The sequence below is a fragment of the Saccopteryx bilineata genome, chromosome 3 (genome assembly GCF_036850765.1).
Source record: "Saccopteryx bilineata isolate mSacBil1 chromosome 3, mSacBil1_pri_phased_curated, whole genome shotgun sequence".
In the NCBI taxonomy this organism is placed as follows: domain Eukaryota; kingdom Metazoa; phylum Chordata; class Mammalia; order Chiroptera; family Emballonuridae; genus Saccopteryx; species Saccopteryx bilineata.
This window is the reverse complement of record NC_089492.1, coordinates 28,034,394-28,055,823: the sequence shown is the minus strand read 5'-3', so window position 1 is coordinate 28,055,823 and position 21,430 is coordinate 28,034,394. Positions and strand designations below refer to the sequence as shown.

The window sequence follows — 21,430 nt, the reverse complement described above, 5'->3', positions numbered from 1 at the left end:
GTAAGCACAACCCCGCAGAGCTGTTTTTCACATTCTTATTGAAAGAGTTATTTGTTTTACACCAGAATTAGCTGAGATGTCTTCTTCACATCTAGTCTAATCCATTCACAATGGAGTCATGCGTGTCTATCTAACCCAAGGCAGTACACATTTTCCCCAGTCCTTTTCTGTGTGTTTGTTTCTTTATCTGTTTATGCATTCTCATTAACTGAAGTCTATAGTTTGTTCAGATTTCCTTAGTTTTACCTATTTTTGAAGAGGGGGACAGAATCCCATCCAGGATACCATATGACATTTACATTTACTCATCATATCTCCTTAGGCTGATCTTGTTTCTTTTTGAGGAACTCAACATTTTTGTGTTTGTCAGATGTTTTATAGAATATCCATCCTAAGTTGAAATTTTTCTGATGTTTTTGTCATGATTAGACTGGGGTTTGAAGAGACTACAGAAGAAGGTTCCTAGTCTCATAACACTGATAAGCATACTATCACCATGACTTGTCATTGTTCATACTGACTTTCACCTCCTGGCTGAGGTAGTGTTTGTCAGGTTTCTATACTGCCAAGTTACTCTCTTTCCCCCTTTCAATATATACCCTTTAGAAAGAAGACACTAGATGCAGCTACACTTAAGGAGTGGGGAGTTGCGCTCTACTTCCTTGAGGGTAGAACATCTACTAAATTACTTTAAATTCTTCTGTAGAAGAGCTTTGTTTACTGGGATTTGAACAAGGGAATCTTAAAGCAATTTCTATCTGATTACTTACAAGCCACATAGCCCTAATAAAGTCACTTAGCTATTCTGGACACCATTTGTAAAGAAAATCTTTAGACATTTAAAAGACAGTTGTAATTTGCTAAATATAAGCTATGTACCAGACTTTATTACGAAGCACTTAGTCAATCTTGTCTCGTATAATCACTATAACAACCTTGTGAGGAATGCATTACTACTCATTTCATAGCTGCAGAAATTTGAAGCTCAGAGAGGTAACCTAGTCTGTCCAATTCACACCTACAATCCATCACATGCTAAAAGCTAGACGGCATACATGTACATCCACTTACATACACACGGCCATTATATAGCATGAAATAACACTTTCCGTTTATAGCAAAGGCAGGAAGCATGTCAAAGATATATTTGTCTTTTTTAAAGAAGAGAAGACAATTAAATAAAGATTTCTAATTTTGCTCCATTCATTTTCCATCATAAAGAATATAAACAGCTTTCCCATCCCTGCTACCTCTAGAACTAGTCATCACCTGGTTTGAGGTGTCCAGTTCTCTATGGGTATGGTGATTTTAGTGAATAATAAATAGTCCATGATATAAAGTAATGAGAATGTAATACAAGTATGTATTTTTAAGAGGACATGAATTTCCCAGTGAGCATATTTTATTTCTAGATATAAATATGCATTTGCTTAAATATCCACATGTTCCATGTTACAAGATCATTATTCTTACTCAGCAAACATGGAATTTTTATGTTTTTACAGAACCAGGTTTCTACTTAAACATTTTATCTGAAATTTGCATGACTACCAGGACATGCATATTCCTAATATTACCGGGAATCTTTCTGTGCTATATACAAAGTCACAAAATGCATCATAGGCATGATCTACTTGATAAATACTAAGGACTATTTCACATTTCATTATTAGAAAATGCACATGCTTACAAATGTATAATTACCCAACTGAAAACATAATTAGTGTCTGAACTGTGGTGGCACAATGGATAGAGTCTTGACCTGGAACACTGAGGTTGCTAGTTCAAAATTCTGGGCTTGCCCAGTCAAGGCACAAACAAGAAACAATAAATAAACAAGTAAAGTGAAGTAATTATGAGTTGATGCTTTTTTCTTTCTCTCTCTTCCTCTCTAAAAATCAATAAATTAATTTTAAAAAAGAAAATGAAAGGTTGAACCCAGGTCATTTAAAAAAATGCCCCCTAAGACATATAGGTCAACAAATATTTATTACACTTTAATGTCTCTCTAAATAGAGAGGGCTCTTGGTACTTAACTGACTCTTCACTGAAATGATTAATGCCTTTATTTTCAAAATGAAACCAACACACATTATTTTTTCAGAGGGTTTTAATTTGCAAGAATCAAACAGACTTAAAAGAATTAAATTGTTCCTATATGTGTGTCTATATCACAGAGGAGAGCCATATGTATCTTGCCTGGTGTGGATTCTTAAATGGTTGGAAACCTGATGTAAGGCTTATTAACCTTACACTTAAAGTAATCTGACTCAATTCCCTAACACGATTTGTATTGTATTCTGTAAATGCGTGGGGTGCACATAGGAACGGAAATCAGAATGGAGCTCTTTACTTCTTTTTGAATTAAGAAATTTTAAAGCATCTTAGGCTTGTCTTTTCCTCTTACTTCAGAAGATGGGAATGAGGTTAATCTTATGTTATGTAATATTGAGAATTACTCTTAAAGTCATTTAAAGTAAACAGCTTCCTATGACACAAATGCAGAAACATTTCCAGTCATAATTTTTTTTACAGTACCTATTACCTGATTAAAGCACTCTTGTAATGTTCCCAGTTCTAAAACTTTGATGAAGTATTATCTTTGATGAAGACTTCTGTTTTATTTTTATTTACTTAAATGCTATCATGAATGTCACAGTTACTAATTTTCTAGCTGCTTTCCCCAACCTTTCATCTATTTACCTTACTTCTCTTTTTTTTTTTAGATGAGTGTAGGCCACTCTTCTTATCACCCTAGCTTCTTGTCTTTTACCATTCATAATAAACTGCAGAATTCAAAACCTCTTCTTACCATTATTACTGTTTGTGTCTATCGTTTTTGTCATTCACCATTTCTATCAAATCCCATTGCTTCAGAATGAGTTACAGAAACTGTAATCCACCTAGTTATTAAGGAATCTCTCCAATCATTTGTCTCTCCATCAATCCATGTATTGAATACCATATGGAAGATGGAGCAGGAGAGGTATAAGAAATTTGCTGTAGCATAGAATGAACAAAGTTAAAGAAGAAGAATAAATTATGATATTTTAGCAGAACTGACAAAATTGATATATGTCTAAGACAAGAACCATGGACTTTCATCAGACAGCCCTGGATGTAAGACTCTGCTGGTTCTGCCATTTACTGCTTTTGGGGGCTCATGTGTGGTTTCCTCATTCAAAGCTGTGGTAATACTGTTTACCTTTTAGAGATTTTTAGAATTAGAGATCATGTGTGCAAGTTATCATAGTAAATACCAAATAAATAATATCATTATTGCTTCCAATGTTTCTGCTATGATAACTGCAATGAACATGTACATGTATATTGTTTTTTTCTTCTTTTGAATTATTTTCTTGGGAATGATTCCCAGAAATAAGATTGCTGAGTCAAGGGGCATAAAAATAGTTATGTTCTTTGTATTTAATGTTATGTTGCTTTCCAATAAGTTTTGACCAATATGTAATATATATAATAAGCAAAGCACCTCATATATTTAAATAGTGTTCCTATACCTGATTCACTCAAGTTCAAATCCTATGCTCATCAGTTAACAAGGGGAGAATCTGGGATGAATTTTACTACAGGAATTCCAAACTGTTGGGACTTGAACAGATGCTGCTAACTCATTTTACATTTGGGAGACCACCAGTCAGCCATGTTCAGTAACAGCTTTCAGAAACATCTGGATTTAAACTTATGGCTTAAATATGACATATATATGTATGTATGTATATATATATATACATACATACATATATATATATACATACATATATATGGCTTCATGTCTTAATTCTCAAAAATCTGAATTCCCTGAGATTTTTACAATTTTTAAATGATTGAAAAAATTGCAAACAATGTAACATTAAGACTCACATAAATGATACATTATATAATTTTGGTATTAAAGACTTTTGGTTGAGTTTCAGTTTAGGAAGGCTCAGAGGATTTTTACAAATACTACTTTGAAGGTAGAAAAATCCTTACTAGTAACTGTTTTACTCAAAGAAGCACAAGTATATATGCTGTTTTCAAGTTATGTTTATTGAACTTCACTTATATGAAACTGAAATAGTTAAATTATACAAGTAGAGAATAATAGTATATGTATTGGCTTAAAAACCAACACTTACTACATTCTACCCATGTCATGAACCTTACTAGAATGCTAGCTCCTAGAAGGCACAGCTCATATCTAATGCTCACAGTGATTACTACAGTGATTAGATACCATAGTAGTAAGCCTTGCACCTATGTTTAAGTAAATGGTAACTATTCCAGTCACTACTGTTGCTTTAATCTACTATCTCCAAATTTAGTGAGTTATAACAACCATTCAGTTGTGATGTCATTAGGCTCACAGACTTTATGCATCAGGATTTCAGACAAAGTACAGCGGGGATCAGTTGTTTCTCCTCCATATACTCCAATGTTGGGAATTTATATCTGGAAGTAATGAAGTGACTGGGTACTGGAATCATCTGAAGGTTCATTCACTCACTTGTCTAGATCCTGGGTTAAAGTGACTCAAAAAAACAGGGATTCGCTAACGAGAGTATCTACACCTAACCATGGCCTCTCCCGGTGGCTTGACTTCCTCACAATGCAGTGGCCTCAACATAGATGAATTTCTAACATGGCAGGTCAGGACTCCACCCATGAGTATTACAATGAACAAGATGAAAACTGAATTGCCTTTTATGACCCAGAAAGATTCAAAGGGAAAGTAATTTTTTATAGGATGATGGTATGTAAGACATAATACTATATTTTACATAGACAGACAGACAGACACATACTATTACAACCATCTTTAGAAAACACCACCACCAACTTCCCTCTAGTCCTATTTCTAGCTATTTAACTTACATTCTTCCCACCTCATTAAATTTAAAAATTCTTTGCATAGTTTTAGTACCCAAACATGGTGGGAAAATTCATGATTCTAAATTTAAAAACTATACACAATTTCTTAAATTACACCTTCCTCAAAAGTTCTGATAAACTCCCATTGAGTGGACCTGTAAAACTAATGGATCTTCCTAATATAAAATCACTCCTAGTCATTAATTTCTCAATTGCCCAATAATCACAGGAGGCCCAAACACATATTTATTTCATTTCCACAGGAGATATTTTATATTTGAAAAAAGGAAGTTCTCAAAATATTTAGTAAATTATTTAAAACATAAGCAATTTTAAAATGTGCTTATAGAGTTTATTTAAATTTTTTTAGTTACCTATGGTATATTTCTTGCCATGACTTTCAAAATTAGATTCAGCAGAAGATATTTTAATATAGTAGACTAATACATAGAGATAGTTTATGCTCAAGATAATTCATTTCCATAGTGAACTTTACCCTGCAAATTGCACAAGTTTGATTTGTGAGCTGAAAGTATGTAAGCTTTAGTCCCATATGAAACATAATAGTCACAAAATAAAGAATTCTCCTTTCATTATGACATAGAGGCTTCTTAGTTGTTTTATGTACTCAATTCTTAGTTAAGAGCTTTGTTGAAGGCTGAGTGTGGGATTTCCACTTCTATTGTTAACTTGAGTCATCTACTTAAACTAGTCTCTTTTAGTGCATTAGTTTCTCTTTACTGTCAGTAAGAAATAATAAGTTTCACTTTCACAAGGGTTTATTAACTTTCTGGGGGTTTTCTAAGCATAAAGCTGGAAATGATAATTACTCTCACACACTGAAAAAACAAAAAACAGCAAAGTTAAAAATACATATGGCATAAGGTCATTTTCCCATAAATACTACAAAACAGGACCTGGATTCATTAATGTTGAAATATTAATGAATTGTATCTATTTTATTACTATTTGGTCTTTGAAAGAAATACAACCTAGCACTATAATGTACAGTTTATAAACAAAAATGCACATAAAGTAGTTTAAAATATTGTCTTTATTTGTATACCCATATCAGGGTAACCTCAACTAAGGCAATATATGTGAGCAACTCACTCATTTTTTTAAAAAATATAAAATAGAAATTAATCATTGCCCTTGCACATATTTTTAAGTTTAAATCAAAATTTATATCCAGTCAGGAATGAGGCTAAAAAGTAGTTGTCTAAAAAGTTGTGGCTTTCTTACAGCAATTTTTATACATGTATGGCAAATATTCTAATCTCCAAAGGTTATTTATTCTGGATATATTCTCCAAAAAACTTCAGTTTGAACCTCTTCCCCACCCTCCATCAATCAAAATATGTTTTAATTTTTGAGGAAAAAATGAAAGAGATGTGAACAATGAAGGGCTTTAGATTTAGAGTTGGATGATGACATTGCTTAACTGAAATAGACTATTAATGCCCTATTTATTACTAAACATCTTTCTTAAAATAGAATGTCATTTTCATACTTGCTTTCACCCTATATCCATTTCAATCTTTGTGGATAAATTGTTTTATTTCATACACAAACAATAGAAATTTTATTGTCAGAAAATATGATTCTGTACATGAGATAAATCACACCATAATTATGTGTCCACATTAAGTATAAAGAATACATCTAAATATAGGAGGTCACTTCTGTTAATATGTATTTGCTATTCTGGCAGCCAGCTCTTGAGAGGAGATGAAAAGTATCAGATACAAGAGATGAAAGATGAACAATGGGGAGAGGATAAAGAAACTATTAAAATTGAGAAAGGTATATTCCTTAAGAGTTTCTTGCAAATTTGGAAAAGATCCTTACTATTCAACATTAGCACTAGAATCCTTCAGACTGCTTCACCGACCAAAATGTCCTAAATAGTTTAAGCACCACAGCATGCATTCATTAATGCATCCTACCACTGTCTCTGAGGCACCTGCAACATCAACATGCCCTAGACTGCTAAGCCCCATAATCATGGAGAACTCAGGCCCAGCAAGTGCACACACATTTTTTTCCCCTTAATGTATTTTAATATGTCCCACTAGGCAAAGTTGGATGTCAAACATGTCCGAATTCTATTTTGTCCCCATCCTGTTTTGTCCTCTCAGCTCTTTGGGACTTCATGAAGAAGAAGGACAAAGGGCATTAGGGTCACCTAAAGTCTTTCCACTTCATACAAGTGATACTCAGCTATAAAGGCAGCAACCCTCAAAACATAAGCATCAGAGAGGCCAGTCCTCTGAGATGAGGAAAAAAGAGAGAAAGAGCTGTCACAACTGCCTGCAAATATCAGTATTTGGCCTTGGACCAAAATACCAGAAATACTTTAATTAATAGGAACAATGATAAATAAAACAGGAAGTGAGATAAGAGGTCATTGCCTGAGAAAACAAAACTTTTCTTCTCATTTTTACAACTTTCTGAATGACCCACAAACGAAAGTGCATGCAAATAATATTTTAAGTTCCAGGATGTGCTTTTGCTTTCCCATGAAGGATTGCCCACAGATAAATTCAAGAGGGAGATCATTAAGTTGAACGGAAGATATTTAGAATAGGCAGCTTCACCCCATGTAAAGCAATTGTAAGCTTTTCTTTGTGTTTTTAGAAGTTTTTCGATTAATAGTCAGATTCAATTAAGCTCTGTGACTTCAAGAGATGTTGCTTCTAAGAAGGTAGGCGGGAGGGACTGCAGAGGGGGCAGCAGACTTGGGATTCCTCTATTTGTTAACAGACGTGTGGGAGGGCAGAGAGAATTAGGCTATTGTGCTTCAATCAGCAGCATAACCTATGTGTCACAGTCAATTTAACCATGGAGATTTCGAGTTGGGATGGGGACAAATGGCTGTCTGAAACAGAACTTGAGAAAGGGGCAACTCATTTAGTATGAAAGAATTAAGGGTTTAATGCAAAGACTACTAAGGAAAAAAAATTAAGTAGACTTAAGGTTTGAAAATTGACAAGAGGGGACATAGTAGAAGTTGCTGTAGCTAATCCCATGCTTGGTTAAGAGCACAGGTCATGAAGCCAGACAGAGGGAGATTGGGTGCTGGCATTGACTCCTAGCTTCTGTGTGATACTGGGCATGTTACTTCCCCTCACTCTGCCTCAGTTTCCTCATTTGCCATGTGGAAAAATATACTACTATCTACCTTATGTTAAGAGTTGGTAAAAGTGCTCAACATTTAACTATTACTGTAACCCAGAACTGCCCCAAGGAATACCTATATTTACTTGACATTTTCTGTGATGGAACTTATACATAGACATTTATGTGAGTCAAGCTTATTCTTAACAATTACTTCAGGATATAAGTATTATACTATTACTACTTCAATTTTACCAGTAGTGAAAGTGAAGCACTGAGAAGATAAGGAACGTGCCCAAGGGCACACAGCAAGGAAGTGGTGCAGTCAAGACCCAACTCCAGGCAGCCTGGCTCTAGATACAACACTTTTTCGTTGTTTGGTACTGTCTGTAGAACTGACATAGGAATTAGCGGACACAAACAATGCATTTGCTTTCATGTCTATCTATTTCAGTGGGTTTAGGTTTCTCAACAAGAGGCTGTAAGTGGATTCATGGTCACCTCCCAGTACCTAGCAGACCACCTTGTATGCAGTACACATTTAAGCAGGTAACTGGCTCACTGCCTGCCTCCTTTGTTAATAGCAAGCGCTTAGCTTTATGTCTTGTGTCTGTGTCCTAAAATCCCATGACAGAACTCACTGCCATGTCTCCCAACACTGCTCTAATCCCATGGCCCCTCACTGTGACCTGCCCACCACCTCCAATAAAGGGACAGTCACTGCTCTCCCTGTCCATTCACCTTCCTTCTTGTCTATCCTCTTTCTAGCACTTCCACTCCATGGACAGCGTGAGGAGGATCACATAAGACTTCACTGAAAACAAAACCAGAGGAAAGAAGAGGAATGAAAAGCAGAGATCAGCCCAGGGATAGATTCCTTTGAGTCCTTTTGTCTTTCCAGTTCTGAGGACTGCCTCACCACCTCTGTTTTCAAGTTTCTGAGTCTCCGAAGTCTCCAAAGTGCAAACAGGTGTTTGAAAAATGAAGGCCACTGGGAAGCTAGAAAAATAGTATTAGAACTTTCATTTCTAAAATAATAAGATAGTTAATAAGAAATCCACATAAGCCCTGATTTTGGAGCCTTTACCCCATCAGTACATCAAATAGTCATGTATTATTCATGTCCTAAAGAAAGAGAAATAACTCCACAGAACTAAGAGAAGTGAAGGTAGCAACAATCATCTTGCTGTCTTCCCATGATTCCTGTCTTTTAGCATACTGGGATATGGTGAAGCCAAGTTGTGTTTGGACAAGTAGATTCAAGGATGATTTTATCTAGTCTTTTTTTTTTTTAAGTGAGAGGAGGGGAGGCTGAGACAGACTCCCACATGCACCCTGACTGGGGATCCACCTTGGCAAGCCTACTAAGGGTTGATGTTCTGCCCATCTGATGTCCTTGTTCCACTGCTACTGAAGCCATTTTTAGCACCTGAAGTGGAGGCCATGGAGCCATCCTCAGCATCCCAGGTCAACTAGCTCTAAACGAGCCTTGGCTGCAGGAAGGGAGGAGAGAGAAGTGAGAGGGGAGGGGTGAAGAAGCAGATGGGCACTTCTCCTGTGTGCCCTGACCAGGAATCGAACCTGAGACTTCCGACACTCTACCACTGGGCCAACCGGGCAGGACCAATTTAATCTAGTCTTAACTAAATTAACCTTCATAGTCCAGGCTAATGTCTTAAAAAATAATAAGCAAGCCGTACATATAAACCAGAAAATGGCAATTCTGAGATTCCTATTCTTGGTAAAATCTAGTAAAAACAAAGATTAGCTAAGCAGACCTAGCAAGAATCTTTGAAATTTTGAAAACAAAATTTTGAAAATATCAAAATGCTTACTTAAAATTTAGACTTCCTTTCACTATTTTTAACAATGAATTCTGTTCTAAGTGAATATTATAGCTTGAGATTTTAGGTGATCAATATATATGTCATATTCTTAAATTTAAAATAGAGAAATATTATAGGAAATAAATAAGTCATACAATTTGTGTGTAATTATCCAACTGTTGTCTATTATCTTAACATGTTTGGGTCATATTAAATATGGACAGGCCTTAACATATTTAAGAGTCGAGAACAACTTCCATTTTTGTAATTTACAGATTAATATATATATATCTATATATATACATATATCTATATATATAGATATATGTATATATGTATATATATAGAGAGAGAGACTGATAGACAGAAAGCGAGAGAGATGAGAAGCATCAACTCATAGTTGCGGCACTTTAGATGTTCACTAATTGCTCATCATATATATCTTGATGGGGTCTTGAGAGGGGGGCTCAAGCCAAGTCAGTGACCCCTTGCTCAAGTCAGCAATCTTTGGGCTCAAGCTAGAGACCATGAGATCATGTCAATGATCCCATGCTCAAGCTGGTGACCCTGCACTCAAGCTAGTGAGCCTGTGTTCAAGTCTATGACCTCGAGGTTTAGAACCTGGGCATCCCAGATCAATGCTCTATCCACTGTGCCACCACCAGTCATTAATATTCTTAGTGGTTGGCCCTGGCCGGTTGGCTCAGTGGTAGAGCATCGGCCTGGCATGCAGGAATCCCTAGTTCGATTCCCGGCCAGGGCACACAGGAGAAATGCCCATCTGCTTCTCTACCCCTCTCCCTCTCCTTCCTCTCTGTCTCTCTCTTCCCCTCCCGCAGCCAAGGCTCCATTGGAGCAAAGCTGTCCTGGGTGCTAAGGATGGCTCCATGGCCTCTGCCTCAGGCACTAGAATGGCTCTGGTTGTGACAGAGCAACGTCCCAGATGGGCAGAGCATCACCCCATGGTGGGCGTGCCGGGTGGATCCTGGTCAGGCTCATGCAGGAGTCTGTGTGACCTCCTCCCCATTTCCAACTTCAGAAAAATACAAAATAAATAAATAAATAAATAAAATAATATTCTTAGTGGTAGACTTGGACATTCTTACATCAGCTTGCCAACAAATGTTCAAATCATCAAGTGTTATGTTTCTCCCTGCCTTTCCCATTGGTTTTGACAGCTTTACTGACCAATATTTGATTATTTGAAAGTTTTACTGCAGCCATTTTGAAATGGTGTTCCTTTGAACATATAGGGTCCCTGAGGACGCTTCTGGGAAAGGGGCTGGAGAAGAGGGTCTCAGCAGGGCCTCACTCCACTGCTCCAGCCCCTCCTTTTGTGTTTGAGTACATATTAAGCTTCTGTCTAATAATTTGCTTAATGATAGAATTCTATTGATAAGATATTTTAAATTCATTATTTCATTTCTTCAAATACAGGGTGCAGTAAAAGTAGGTTTACACTAGTGAGTACATGAAACACAGAGTTTATTCTTATAATCTAAGTATTGTATTATTTCCCATACAACAGCTGTAACCTACTTTTGTACCCTCATATATTTAACCTTCACTGTTTTATTAACATTTTATAGTTATTAAATAGTCAACTGATTTAGTACATTATTCATTTATTGCATAAATATTATCAGTACTACATATAGTAGTTCTGTTTTTGTTGGAAAATAAACACTGGTAACATTAATAATAAGGATACAATCCTCACCTCTTTTTTTTTTTCTTAGATTTTATATATTCATTTTTAAAGAGAGAGGAGAGGAGAGAGAGAGAGAAGGGGGGAGGAGCAGGAAGTTTCAACTCCCATATGTGCTTTGACCAAGCAAGCCCAGGGTTTCAAACTGGTGACCTCAGTGTTCCCAGGTTGACATTTTATCTACTGCACCACCACAGGTCAGGCCCAATTCTAACCTGTGCATTCTTATACTTGTGCAAATGAGATAAAGTGGATGCAAGTTCTGTTGGGTGCAACAAATTTTTAGTTGCAATATATCCCTATTGGACCTTAGTCATCTGTACATGAGTAGTGACAACAAGAACAATACTAAAATGTTTTATAAAATTTGGGACTATCTTTAAAGGTTTAGAATTAAAATAAAATTTGGAACTTTAAAATATTTGTTTTCTTGAAATAGAAACCCTCCAATTATCTTTAGGGTCTAGTATGTATTATAATTTAACTCATTCAGCTTTCATAAACAAAAAGAGACTATTTATAAAGTGTACCTAATGAGTTAAACTGCAGACACTATCATCCAAAGTTATCATTAGCCACTCCATAGAAACATATTTCCCTATTTGATAAAAATGAGTTTTGTGATATATATTATTAATAATTTGGTATATTCACATTTCACTTGCATTTTATTAATATTTCAGCTACTGATTTATTTTAGACACAGCTGAGGCTTGTGCTAATTTGCATGCTCTTTTACTTGAACACAAATTTAGAAAATACATGCCAATATAGACCTGTAATAATTGACTTGTCATGTCATATGTATAAACAAGCATCATTTATTACATTTATTTTACTCTGTATTCTTCAAAACTTACTGTCAAAAGAAAATATTTACATATGCTCAAATATATTACTGATGAAATTATTAGTCACCAGTAGGGTTGTATCTGGATTTATATGATTTACATCACTTTCTCTGTTAAATAATACCTTTTCAATTGTTTGAAGGAAGAAATCAGATCATTTAGATGAGTAACTAAGACCAAACAAGCCCAAAACCTCTCACTTCTAATATTTCTATGTAAGAATGAGATAAGATTGTTTAGGTACAAAGCCTCAAATATAAAGAAAAGATAATCCATGAAGTGATTCATTCTTTAGAAACCTCTTTGATAAGGGAGAGGGCACATCTTTTGTACATTTTGTAAAGAGATTTAAATACTAAGAGGCCCTCTCTCCCTGAGACCATGGGACAAGACCAAAGGGGATTTAGAACTTCCTAAGGTCACAGCAAACCATAATCTTGTATTGGAACAAAAGGCAAGGATGACTCAGAATGTAATTAGGGTTGTGCATCTAAGCAAATGACACAATATAAATTGTGGTATTAAAAAAAGAAAAGAAGAATACAAGGCCCAGGAAAAAAACTGCTAATGTTTCCACAAAGAGACAAGGCCATGGCAAAATAAAAACAAAACCTCCTTAATTAGCAAATTGTATAGCACAGTGGCTGATAAACATCTACATTGTGTAGCTGAGCAACTCACTTGTTGCTTCTCTCCTCTCTTCATCTACACAAGCAGGAATACTTGTAATGTTCATATCTAGACAAATGACAGAGGCAGAAAAGGTTTCTAAAAAGACCAAATGTAAAAGGCAGAGCCAAAGTCCAGTTCCTATGAAAATACAATGCCTCCAATGTTTTGTCAGCATTCCTGCTGATGCCACAACCAGCAGGATGAAACAAGCACATAGAACAGAGAAGCCTGGCACCCATCCTTATTTATCCAGAGGCTGCAGATTTGTCCTATCTTTCAGGTGCTTTTTAACATGTTATCTGCTTTTGGAATATTTCTGTGTTCACATGATGATGGACAGGGGAAAGAAAAGACATGAAATTTCCCTGCCTGTACTTCTCTAAAGTGTCACCTCACAGCATGTTGCAATACCAAGCCAAAAAATAGCTTAGTCAGGCTCTCTGCCAACTGGCATGGACCTGAAGATTACTTGGCCACCTAGAGGGCAATCCTTTTTCCCACACAACAAACCTCACAATTTACCTTACAATGGTCCTAATATTAATGCATGTACTTTCTGTGATATAGAACAGGGGTAAGCAAACCTTTTCTGTAAAGAATTAAGATATTAAATTTTAGGCTCTGTAGACCAGTTGGTTTCTGTAGCAACTCTTCAACTCTGTCTTTGTATGAAGAAAGCAGCTATAGAAAATATAGAAGCAAATGGTTGTGGCTCTTTCAATAAAACTTTATTTATAAGTGCATAGACAATGTATTAAGGAATGGGTGTGGTTGTATTCCAATCAAACTTTGGAATTTATAAACACAGTTGGCTGGCAGCATTTAGCTGAAGGACCATAGTTTACTGATCTTTGATATAAAAAACAAAAACTCAATAAAAATTAATATTCTCTTATTATATAGTTTGCAGGGTAATGTATGAATTATAGTTGGGTTTCATATTCATATATATATTTAATTATAGTCCAAATCTGCCCATGGAATTTATTTATTTCTATTTTTTTAAAGGCATTGTTTTCCAACTATGTTTCAGGCATTGTGCTAGAAAAGTAGGTGTAATATAAAAAATAATAAATAAAATAATAAATAAAAATTGGTGAACAAGGCAGGCACAGACTCTACCTCATGCATTCTTCTAAGAGTGAAGTATTGTACAGGAAACAAGATAGACAAGAAACTCTTGTAGTACAAATAGTGTGACAAACACTAAGCCATAAAAGGTCACATAGTGGTAAATGCCACAAAAAAATAACACAGTATATGAAATAAAGTCACTTAGTAGAGTAGGGGAAGGAGATAGGTAATGGTGCTTAGAGAAGACTTTCTGAGAAGACTTCTGAGCAAAGACCTGAAGTGAAGAGAAAGAGCCACCTATGCCAAGATCTGGGGGAAGAATTTTCCGAGCTAAGTGAACAGCATGTAAAGTCTGAGACAGGAATGAGCTAGTCTGTTGGAGAAATAACAAGAAGCAATTGTCTCTGGAGTGTCTGGAATTGAGGAAAGGTAGTAAATGATGAATCCAGAGAGAACTGTGGGAACAGATCATATAGGGCCTTATGGTAAGAAACTGGATTTTATTTTTACATAATGAAAAACTGTAGTGGGATCTTAAGGGAAAAATGACACATTCTCATTCATTTTCAATTACACTGAACCCATAATTACATGAGATAACTGCTAGTAAAACAAGGCTCAATGTGAAATGGCACAGTCAGGTGTAAGGAAGGGCTGCAATCATCCATAACAGTAAAGGACCTACTTGCCATGGTCCTAAAACTAGAGATCCACCAATGGAGCCAGCATGGGGATGGCTTGCTCCTTGCTACAGAGAAATCCAACAGGCCTTTATGGATTCAGTTGCCCAACATCTGGAGCCCAGGAAGGCTTTTATACCTCTTGGATCTTTTGATGCTAATATATCACAAGCAAACAATAACACCTAACTATTCATTGAGAAGTTAATACAAGGGTATTAACTAAAGGATTCATACTTGGCTTGAAAATCAGGGGTTATTCTTTAAATAAAGCTAATTGGATACATTTCAACAACAGGATTTAAAAGATAATGATTCCTATTCATCTTTCTTGCAACTGTCATTTTTCTCTATCACTATGCATAAATCATATATGTATATTTTCATCAAGTTTAGTGATAAATTTTTAAAAACATACTTATATTTATCTACTGTCTGCTCATTTCACACATTCAGGAAGTCTCTCTACATATGAAAATAAAATATAAAGCATCCTCTCTAGTTCAGTATTGCACAGTCAGCAGCTACCAAAACAATGCACAGGTGAGAAGTCAGTTGGAATTACTTAGATTCACATGTCATATAGTATGCATAAATATATGCCATTGTTGCATGCAGTAAATGGTAGCCTACTGGTCTGGTATTTCAAAAATTTTTTCTTCCCAAAGGAAGATCTAGCAGATCAAGGACTAAAGCAACTTGAGCACTTGAAAGCAGTTACAAGGTCCCTTAACTTACATTATTTTATACCCAGCACCACAGATCTGAACAGTTGATTTTTTATTTCTTAGATTATGATGACAACAGAGATATTATTTAGATACTTAATAAACATATTAGGAGGGCATTTACTGCACTATTGTCCAAGTAAGACACCAGACTTAAAAGAAATGCTGAAAATGACAACAACCACACAACATGGAAGTACAGTGCTAACATGATACCTGCAATGTACGATGATAACGTTGGAGAAAGCCTGCATGGGGAAGTGGAGTGTGGGTAGCTTTCCAGGAGAAACTGGCAACAAAGCTGATATTTAAAGAGTAATGTAATTAAGAGGACAAAATAGAAGTGGATAGAAGTTTTTGAGATCCTAAATCATTGGATAAATATAATTTGAATAATTAATAACCAACTACTCTAACCCTATTGCTTTAATTAACAGAAGGACAAAATAATCATAGGATGGAGTCCTTGCATAATTGACACCTTACAATCTATTCAGAGAGGTAGGTGTATACCAAAACAAAATGTTAATAGTACAAAGTGGACATGCAACACAAACAATGCACTCATTGGTTCATTCAACAAATCTTTATTATTGCTGTGGACCATATACTGCTCCAGAATTGGGGATATGGGAATGGACAAACATACAGGATCCCTGGCCTCATGGTGGCCACAGTCTAGTGGATATCAATATGGGTTGATATATGTAATATATGGTTTTAAAAAGATCATTATCATCATTATTGCATTTCATGTAATAGCATGCTAATTCTTAATTCTTTGAAGCAAATAATATAATATAAAAGTATAGTATGTTGTTAAGTCATAAAATGCTGTCAAACAGAAAAAATTAGCCAAGCATTCCAGTTAAAGATTTTATTAAAATATTCTGAATAGCAATTCATAACTATGTTTTCTAAAAATAATCACTGATTCATCAATTTTAGGTAGTGTGAAATATTTATAATAGATCGAACCTTATTCTTGAATTCATGTCTTTGACTTAACTTATTTATAATTTCAACCAAGAGAAAGATATACTTGGGTAAAGGCAAACAGACTTTCTAAACATTCCTCCAAATTCTAGAACATATATTTTTAATCTTAATATTTTAAATATATATATTTGTGAAATTCTGGGATATGGGAGAAAGAAAATAATAGTTCAAAAAGTACAAGATGTGAGTAGATATTAAATGTTAGACATTTCTCTGCCATAGAAAGGTTGAAAGGAATCACAAAAAAGTTGCAAAGACACAATGGGCATTGTACTTATTGTTACTATCCTAATATCTGGTACTCTCAGGTGTTGAGAGTATAATAATTCTTTAAAAAGTTATATAATAGAAGAGAGTCAAACCTAGACATATAGCCCAGATAAAACCCAATAAAGCTGTGATGTTTGAGCATTTTATTTATTATTCCTCCCCATCTGACAAGTGAAAATAATGCTATCAACCTACCTCACATGGTTGTTTAGCAATAAGTTATCAAGGAAAGTTGATCTCTATGAATTAAATTCATTACATCAAGATACCAGTTCCATAACAGTTAACAGTTCTAGTACTTTCAGTGACCAATGCATCTTTTGCCCCCTTGCATACCTTGCTTCTCAACCTGTTGCCAGACCAGAAAAGTTGAGGAATGAGATTTAAGAGTATAGTAGAAATAAATTTTAGTGACAGCCAGTGTCTTGTGAAGAATATTTAAAAGAATCCAGTCTATCCAACTTTAAGGAAGGTACCAGATTAACATAAATTATCATCTAGCTGCATTTAGCATTGGTAACACACATTCTGTATCAAACACTCTCCTGATAGTGATTCCATGCACTGCATAATAATCACCATGCTTTAATTATTTTGTTGAATAAATGGATGACTTAATTGCACTTACACACAGATAGTCTTAGTTTTTCAGTGTATTGCTTCTTATCCTAACACAACCACTTGGAATCAAAATAATAGTACAAATTCTAGTAATAAGCATACCAAATAGTTATAGTAAAAGATCTCCATTTGAATTATCAAAATAAACACATTTAGAATTTAGAACTTGAAGAAAGCCTCTAATTAAGGGAAACGTATGAGAGCCTTTACCAAGTTCTTTGCTGAATGTAATTATGTGGTTCTTGATCCTCAGACCAATAGCATTAACAATGACAAAAGATATGCAAATTTAAACAGGCAATAGTCAAACCAAGCTGCTCTGACTCAGACCAGCAGGGACATTTTCAGCATATACTCAGCTTGATTCATTCTAGCAAAAATTAGTGTAATAGTTATGACTGGTTATAGTCTGAAAATTATACAATAATCATTGACCAAGAACAATACAAACAAAGGTCAAATTTGTTTCACACAATAAATTAACATTTGAAACATGTGAATGATATAAGCCCAGTAGAATTATATGTTTACCCTGTCATGATGAATAATTGCATAGCAACAAAAAATATGCATAACTATGTTTAAATCATCAATTATATACTTTAAGAAAACAAAATGTTACATTTTTTGGTAGAGTACCTCATTTAAGACAATTAGGGATTAAATTTCCTTCACTACTCCCCCTCAAAGAATCCTAATTTAAAATGATTGAATTCTCATTAAAACCTATATGAACAGTATATTGAGAATAGAAATAAGTGATTCAACAAAATTCATTTGTTTACTATGGAAACAAGTTTTGCCAAAGTAAAACAGATATCTTATTAGAAACAGTTGCTGTAATTAGTGTCTAAAATTTAAGTTACAATTATCAAAAGACTACAGAATTCTGTTTGCTTTCTATCCTTCCACCTATCTATCAATTCTTTTTTCTTTTCTTTTTTTTTTTTTTTTTTTACCTGTAGTCCTCAATGGAAGATTAACTACAATAGCGGGTTTGGAAATTCTAAAACTACTGAACTTCAGTTAACGTGTCAAATAAAATAACAATGATCTTAGTTCAGTCCCTAGTGGACAAAAGTAGAATAACTATTACTTGGCATGATTCAGCAGGCGGTGATGTAAGTGAGCATGACCACACAGGAACAAAAAAAAATTTATACTTTCCCTATGTTTTATCTTGTTATAAGGTTTGCTCTGTTAAACAACTAACTTAAAGAAGACTGGACTGGTTACATAACTATCTATATGCACCAAGTGGATTAATTGCAAAAATCCCAAGAGGGTAGAGAGGAGGCTTTTCACAAATAGGGGTATTTGCCCCCCCTTATAGTGACATAGTTGAATATATTTGTTATCTGCTGCTTACCTGTTACACAATTAAACAGAGCAAAACTGGGATGAACTGCAGAAAGTTTCATATTTTATAGACATATTTCCAATAAAAAATTTAAATGGTTTAGAGAGAAATTCTGAATAAAACATTCCATTTGATTTCTATAAATTGGGATTATTTGCATATGCAATATTAACACCCATCTGGATACCTACACTCCCACGTGGGACTGTATGTAATTATCATGTCTTCAGAAAACAAGGTAGCTCAGGAAGATAGCCAACTCTACATGGTATGTTCAGCTCACATCTGCAGGTGCATGTCTTTGGGAACAGCCACCGTCGGCTCCATTTCTCCCTGCCTAGTGGGCAAATAACCTCTTCCTGATGCGGTCACACTCAAAGTTATCCTCCCGGTTTCTTTTCTCAAAGATAGCAGAAAATTTGACAGAAACCAGTTCTCTACTATTCTACTACTTGCTAAAATTTAGTTTCCTTTACACACTTACACAATTTCTCCAACCAAATAACACAATTTATATTTACTCTCATTTCATGCTAACTTTACTAGAGGCTGAAAAATAAGTATTTGGTGATAATTTCCCACGCTGACTACAGAAAATTTCCTGCTTTAAAATTATTTGATACTAAATTAATATTGCTATTCTTATTTTCTTTTTCTCTAACTTGCTCAAAACATGCGTGTTTTTTTTTAAACTGGGTTGTGACAGTCAGATAATTCAAGCTAAATTTTAAGTAAGAGAAAAACAGAGATATCATAAAATGTGCCATTGCTAGGCACACAGATGGGGTGCCACCATGCCTTCATAAGCCAGCAAAAATCTAAAATACTTGACTCACCCATTAAGTCACAGGGAGAAAGCTCTCTTGCATTTGCAAACACTGCCCCCCTGGAGCAAAAAGTAAACACACAAATGCTCCCCTAAGGAACTCGAAGTTAGCTATATAGTACAAGAACGGAAAAGGCTCCGTGCAATTAGAAACCGAAAGCAATCACTTACTTTTTGCAGCCACTGAGTATAATTTTCCAGCACATGCTCCAGATGTTGAAGTTTCTGGGAAGAGAAATCCGGTTCCACGTGTGGAGCATCTCTCTGCAGAGCGTTTGTGTTGTACTGGTCTGTCCTACTCTCACGACAGTTCCCGTCGTGTTCTGGAAGAATGAAAGTGTAGGCACATTGCCCATATTGAATCCGGCTATATCTTCTCCCACCGTTCTCTGGACTTCGGCGCTGGTTGCTGCACCCTACGTGAGTCAGAATGGCAGCGAGGAAAGCTAAGGAAAGGAAAACTGTCATTGTACTGCCAGCACTCTCTTTCCGTGCCTCTCGCAAAACTTGCTCTTTCTTCTGACCTTTAAACTACTTCTTTATTTCAGGTAAAACTGCTTGTCTCTTTGACTTTTCCCAGTTGAAAGAAAGTTTTGAAAGAAGAATCACAGAAGACTAGCCATTTGTTAGCTTTGTTCTAAAATGTTATTTTTTATTTCACTGTAATGATAGTTTCCTTAGTTAAAACTTGAAATATTTATTGCATAGTAGCTGAGATTTATTGTTTCCTCTCTGTATAACCGTTCAGCATGGAGCCTGCTTAAGTTAGCTGCGTGAACATATTCTAGACCCTTTCCTCTACCCTATCTGCTGCAGATCTGCTATTTTCTCCCAGACCTCAGTGAGTTTTAAGGTTGCACATCTAAGCCAAGCTGGAAGCAGGCAGCCTTTCACAAGATGACTTGACAGGAATGCATGAGGGTGCCCCTATGCAAAGATTGTTGATGGCTTGGAGGAGCGGGATCGTCTTACAAATTGGCTAGATGCGCATGACCTCGATTATGTATGGCCCTCCCGCCCCTTCCGCAGACAATTGTCTGGAGCCTTGAGCAAACTCATGGCAAATCAATAAATAGGGCAGTCCACCTTAATATGCTTTTAGATTGCATGCTGACCTACTAAAATCCAGCAAACTAGCAGTAACTTTTTAAAGTTTCTATTTAATAGGGGAACACTAAGAAGAAAATTGGCATAGGGTCCAGTGAAATTATTTAGATTATTTTTGAGTGATAAATCTGTATAATTATTAATTTTTAAAAACTGTATTCTTGACTCTGGGGAAAAAAGATATTAAAACCATTTTTAGAGATGGTATTCTTACACTGTATTCACTTAAGACTTTTAGGAGTTGGAAAAATTAGCAGGGAGTGTCAAATTAGCAAAAATATTTTTTAGCTTATCACTCAAAGGAATATAGCTTATGCATATTAAGTAGAATAATATGAGCACTTTCTGAGATATGGATTTCAAATTAAACTAGTTCCTGATTAGAATACAACCCTGTGTGTTCTGTGTATATAAACTGAGTGACTTCCTTACAAAAACAGTGTTGTTAACAATTTAAGACAGTGGCCTGAGAATTATTAATTCCTGTGGTACATCCTAATCATATATTTCACAAGGACCTCTGTGGCATTGCTATGGCTACCTTTACTATGTGGTATGGAAGTTCCACATAAATTTGCCTATGGTTGCACAGAAAAAGTATCTGAGAAAAAAAAAACACGTACCAGGTGTGTCAATGGGCCAGGAAAGGGCTATATGGGAGAAATTTCTGTTTCTTCTATTAAGTAAAAAACAAAAGCTATCTGAAGGTGATTTCT

General features: G+C 35.3%; 1 protein-coding gene across 4 annotated transcripts in view; it reads right to left on the bottom strand.

The window, feature by feature from the left end:
* Nucleotides 1-20,471, bottom strand: part of ANGPT1 (angiopoietin 1) — a 289,496-nt gene extending 269,025 nt beyond the window's left edge. Inside the window, exon 1 of one of the 4 annotated variants that reach the window (XM_066265817.1) lies at nucleotides 19,779-20,471. In XM_066265817.1, the coding sequence (XP_066121914.1) occupies nucleotides 19,779-20,075 (297 nt within the window). In that variant the 5' untranslated portion in view covers nucleotides 20,076-20,471. Of the gene's footprint in view, nucleotides 1-19,617; nucleotides 19,686-19,778 lie in introns of those variants that run through there. The other 3 variants (XM_066265818.1, XM_066265819.1, XM_066265820.1) reach the window with 3 other exon arrangements.
* Between the last annotated feature and the right edge of the window lie 959 nt (nucleotides 20,472-21,430).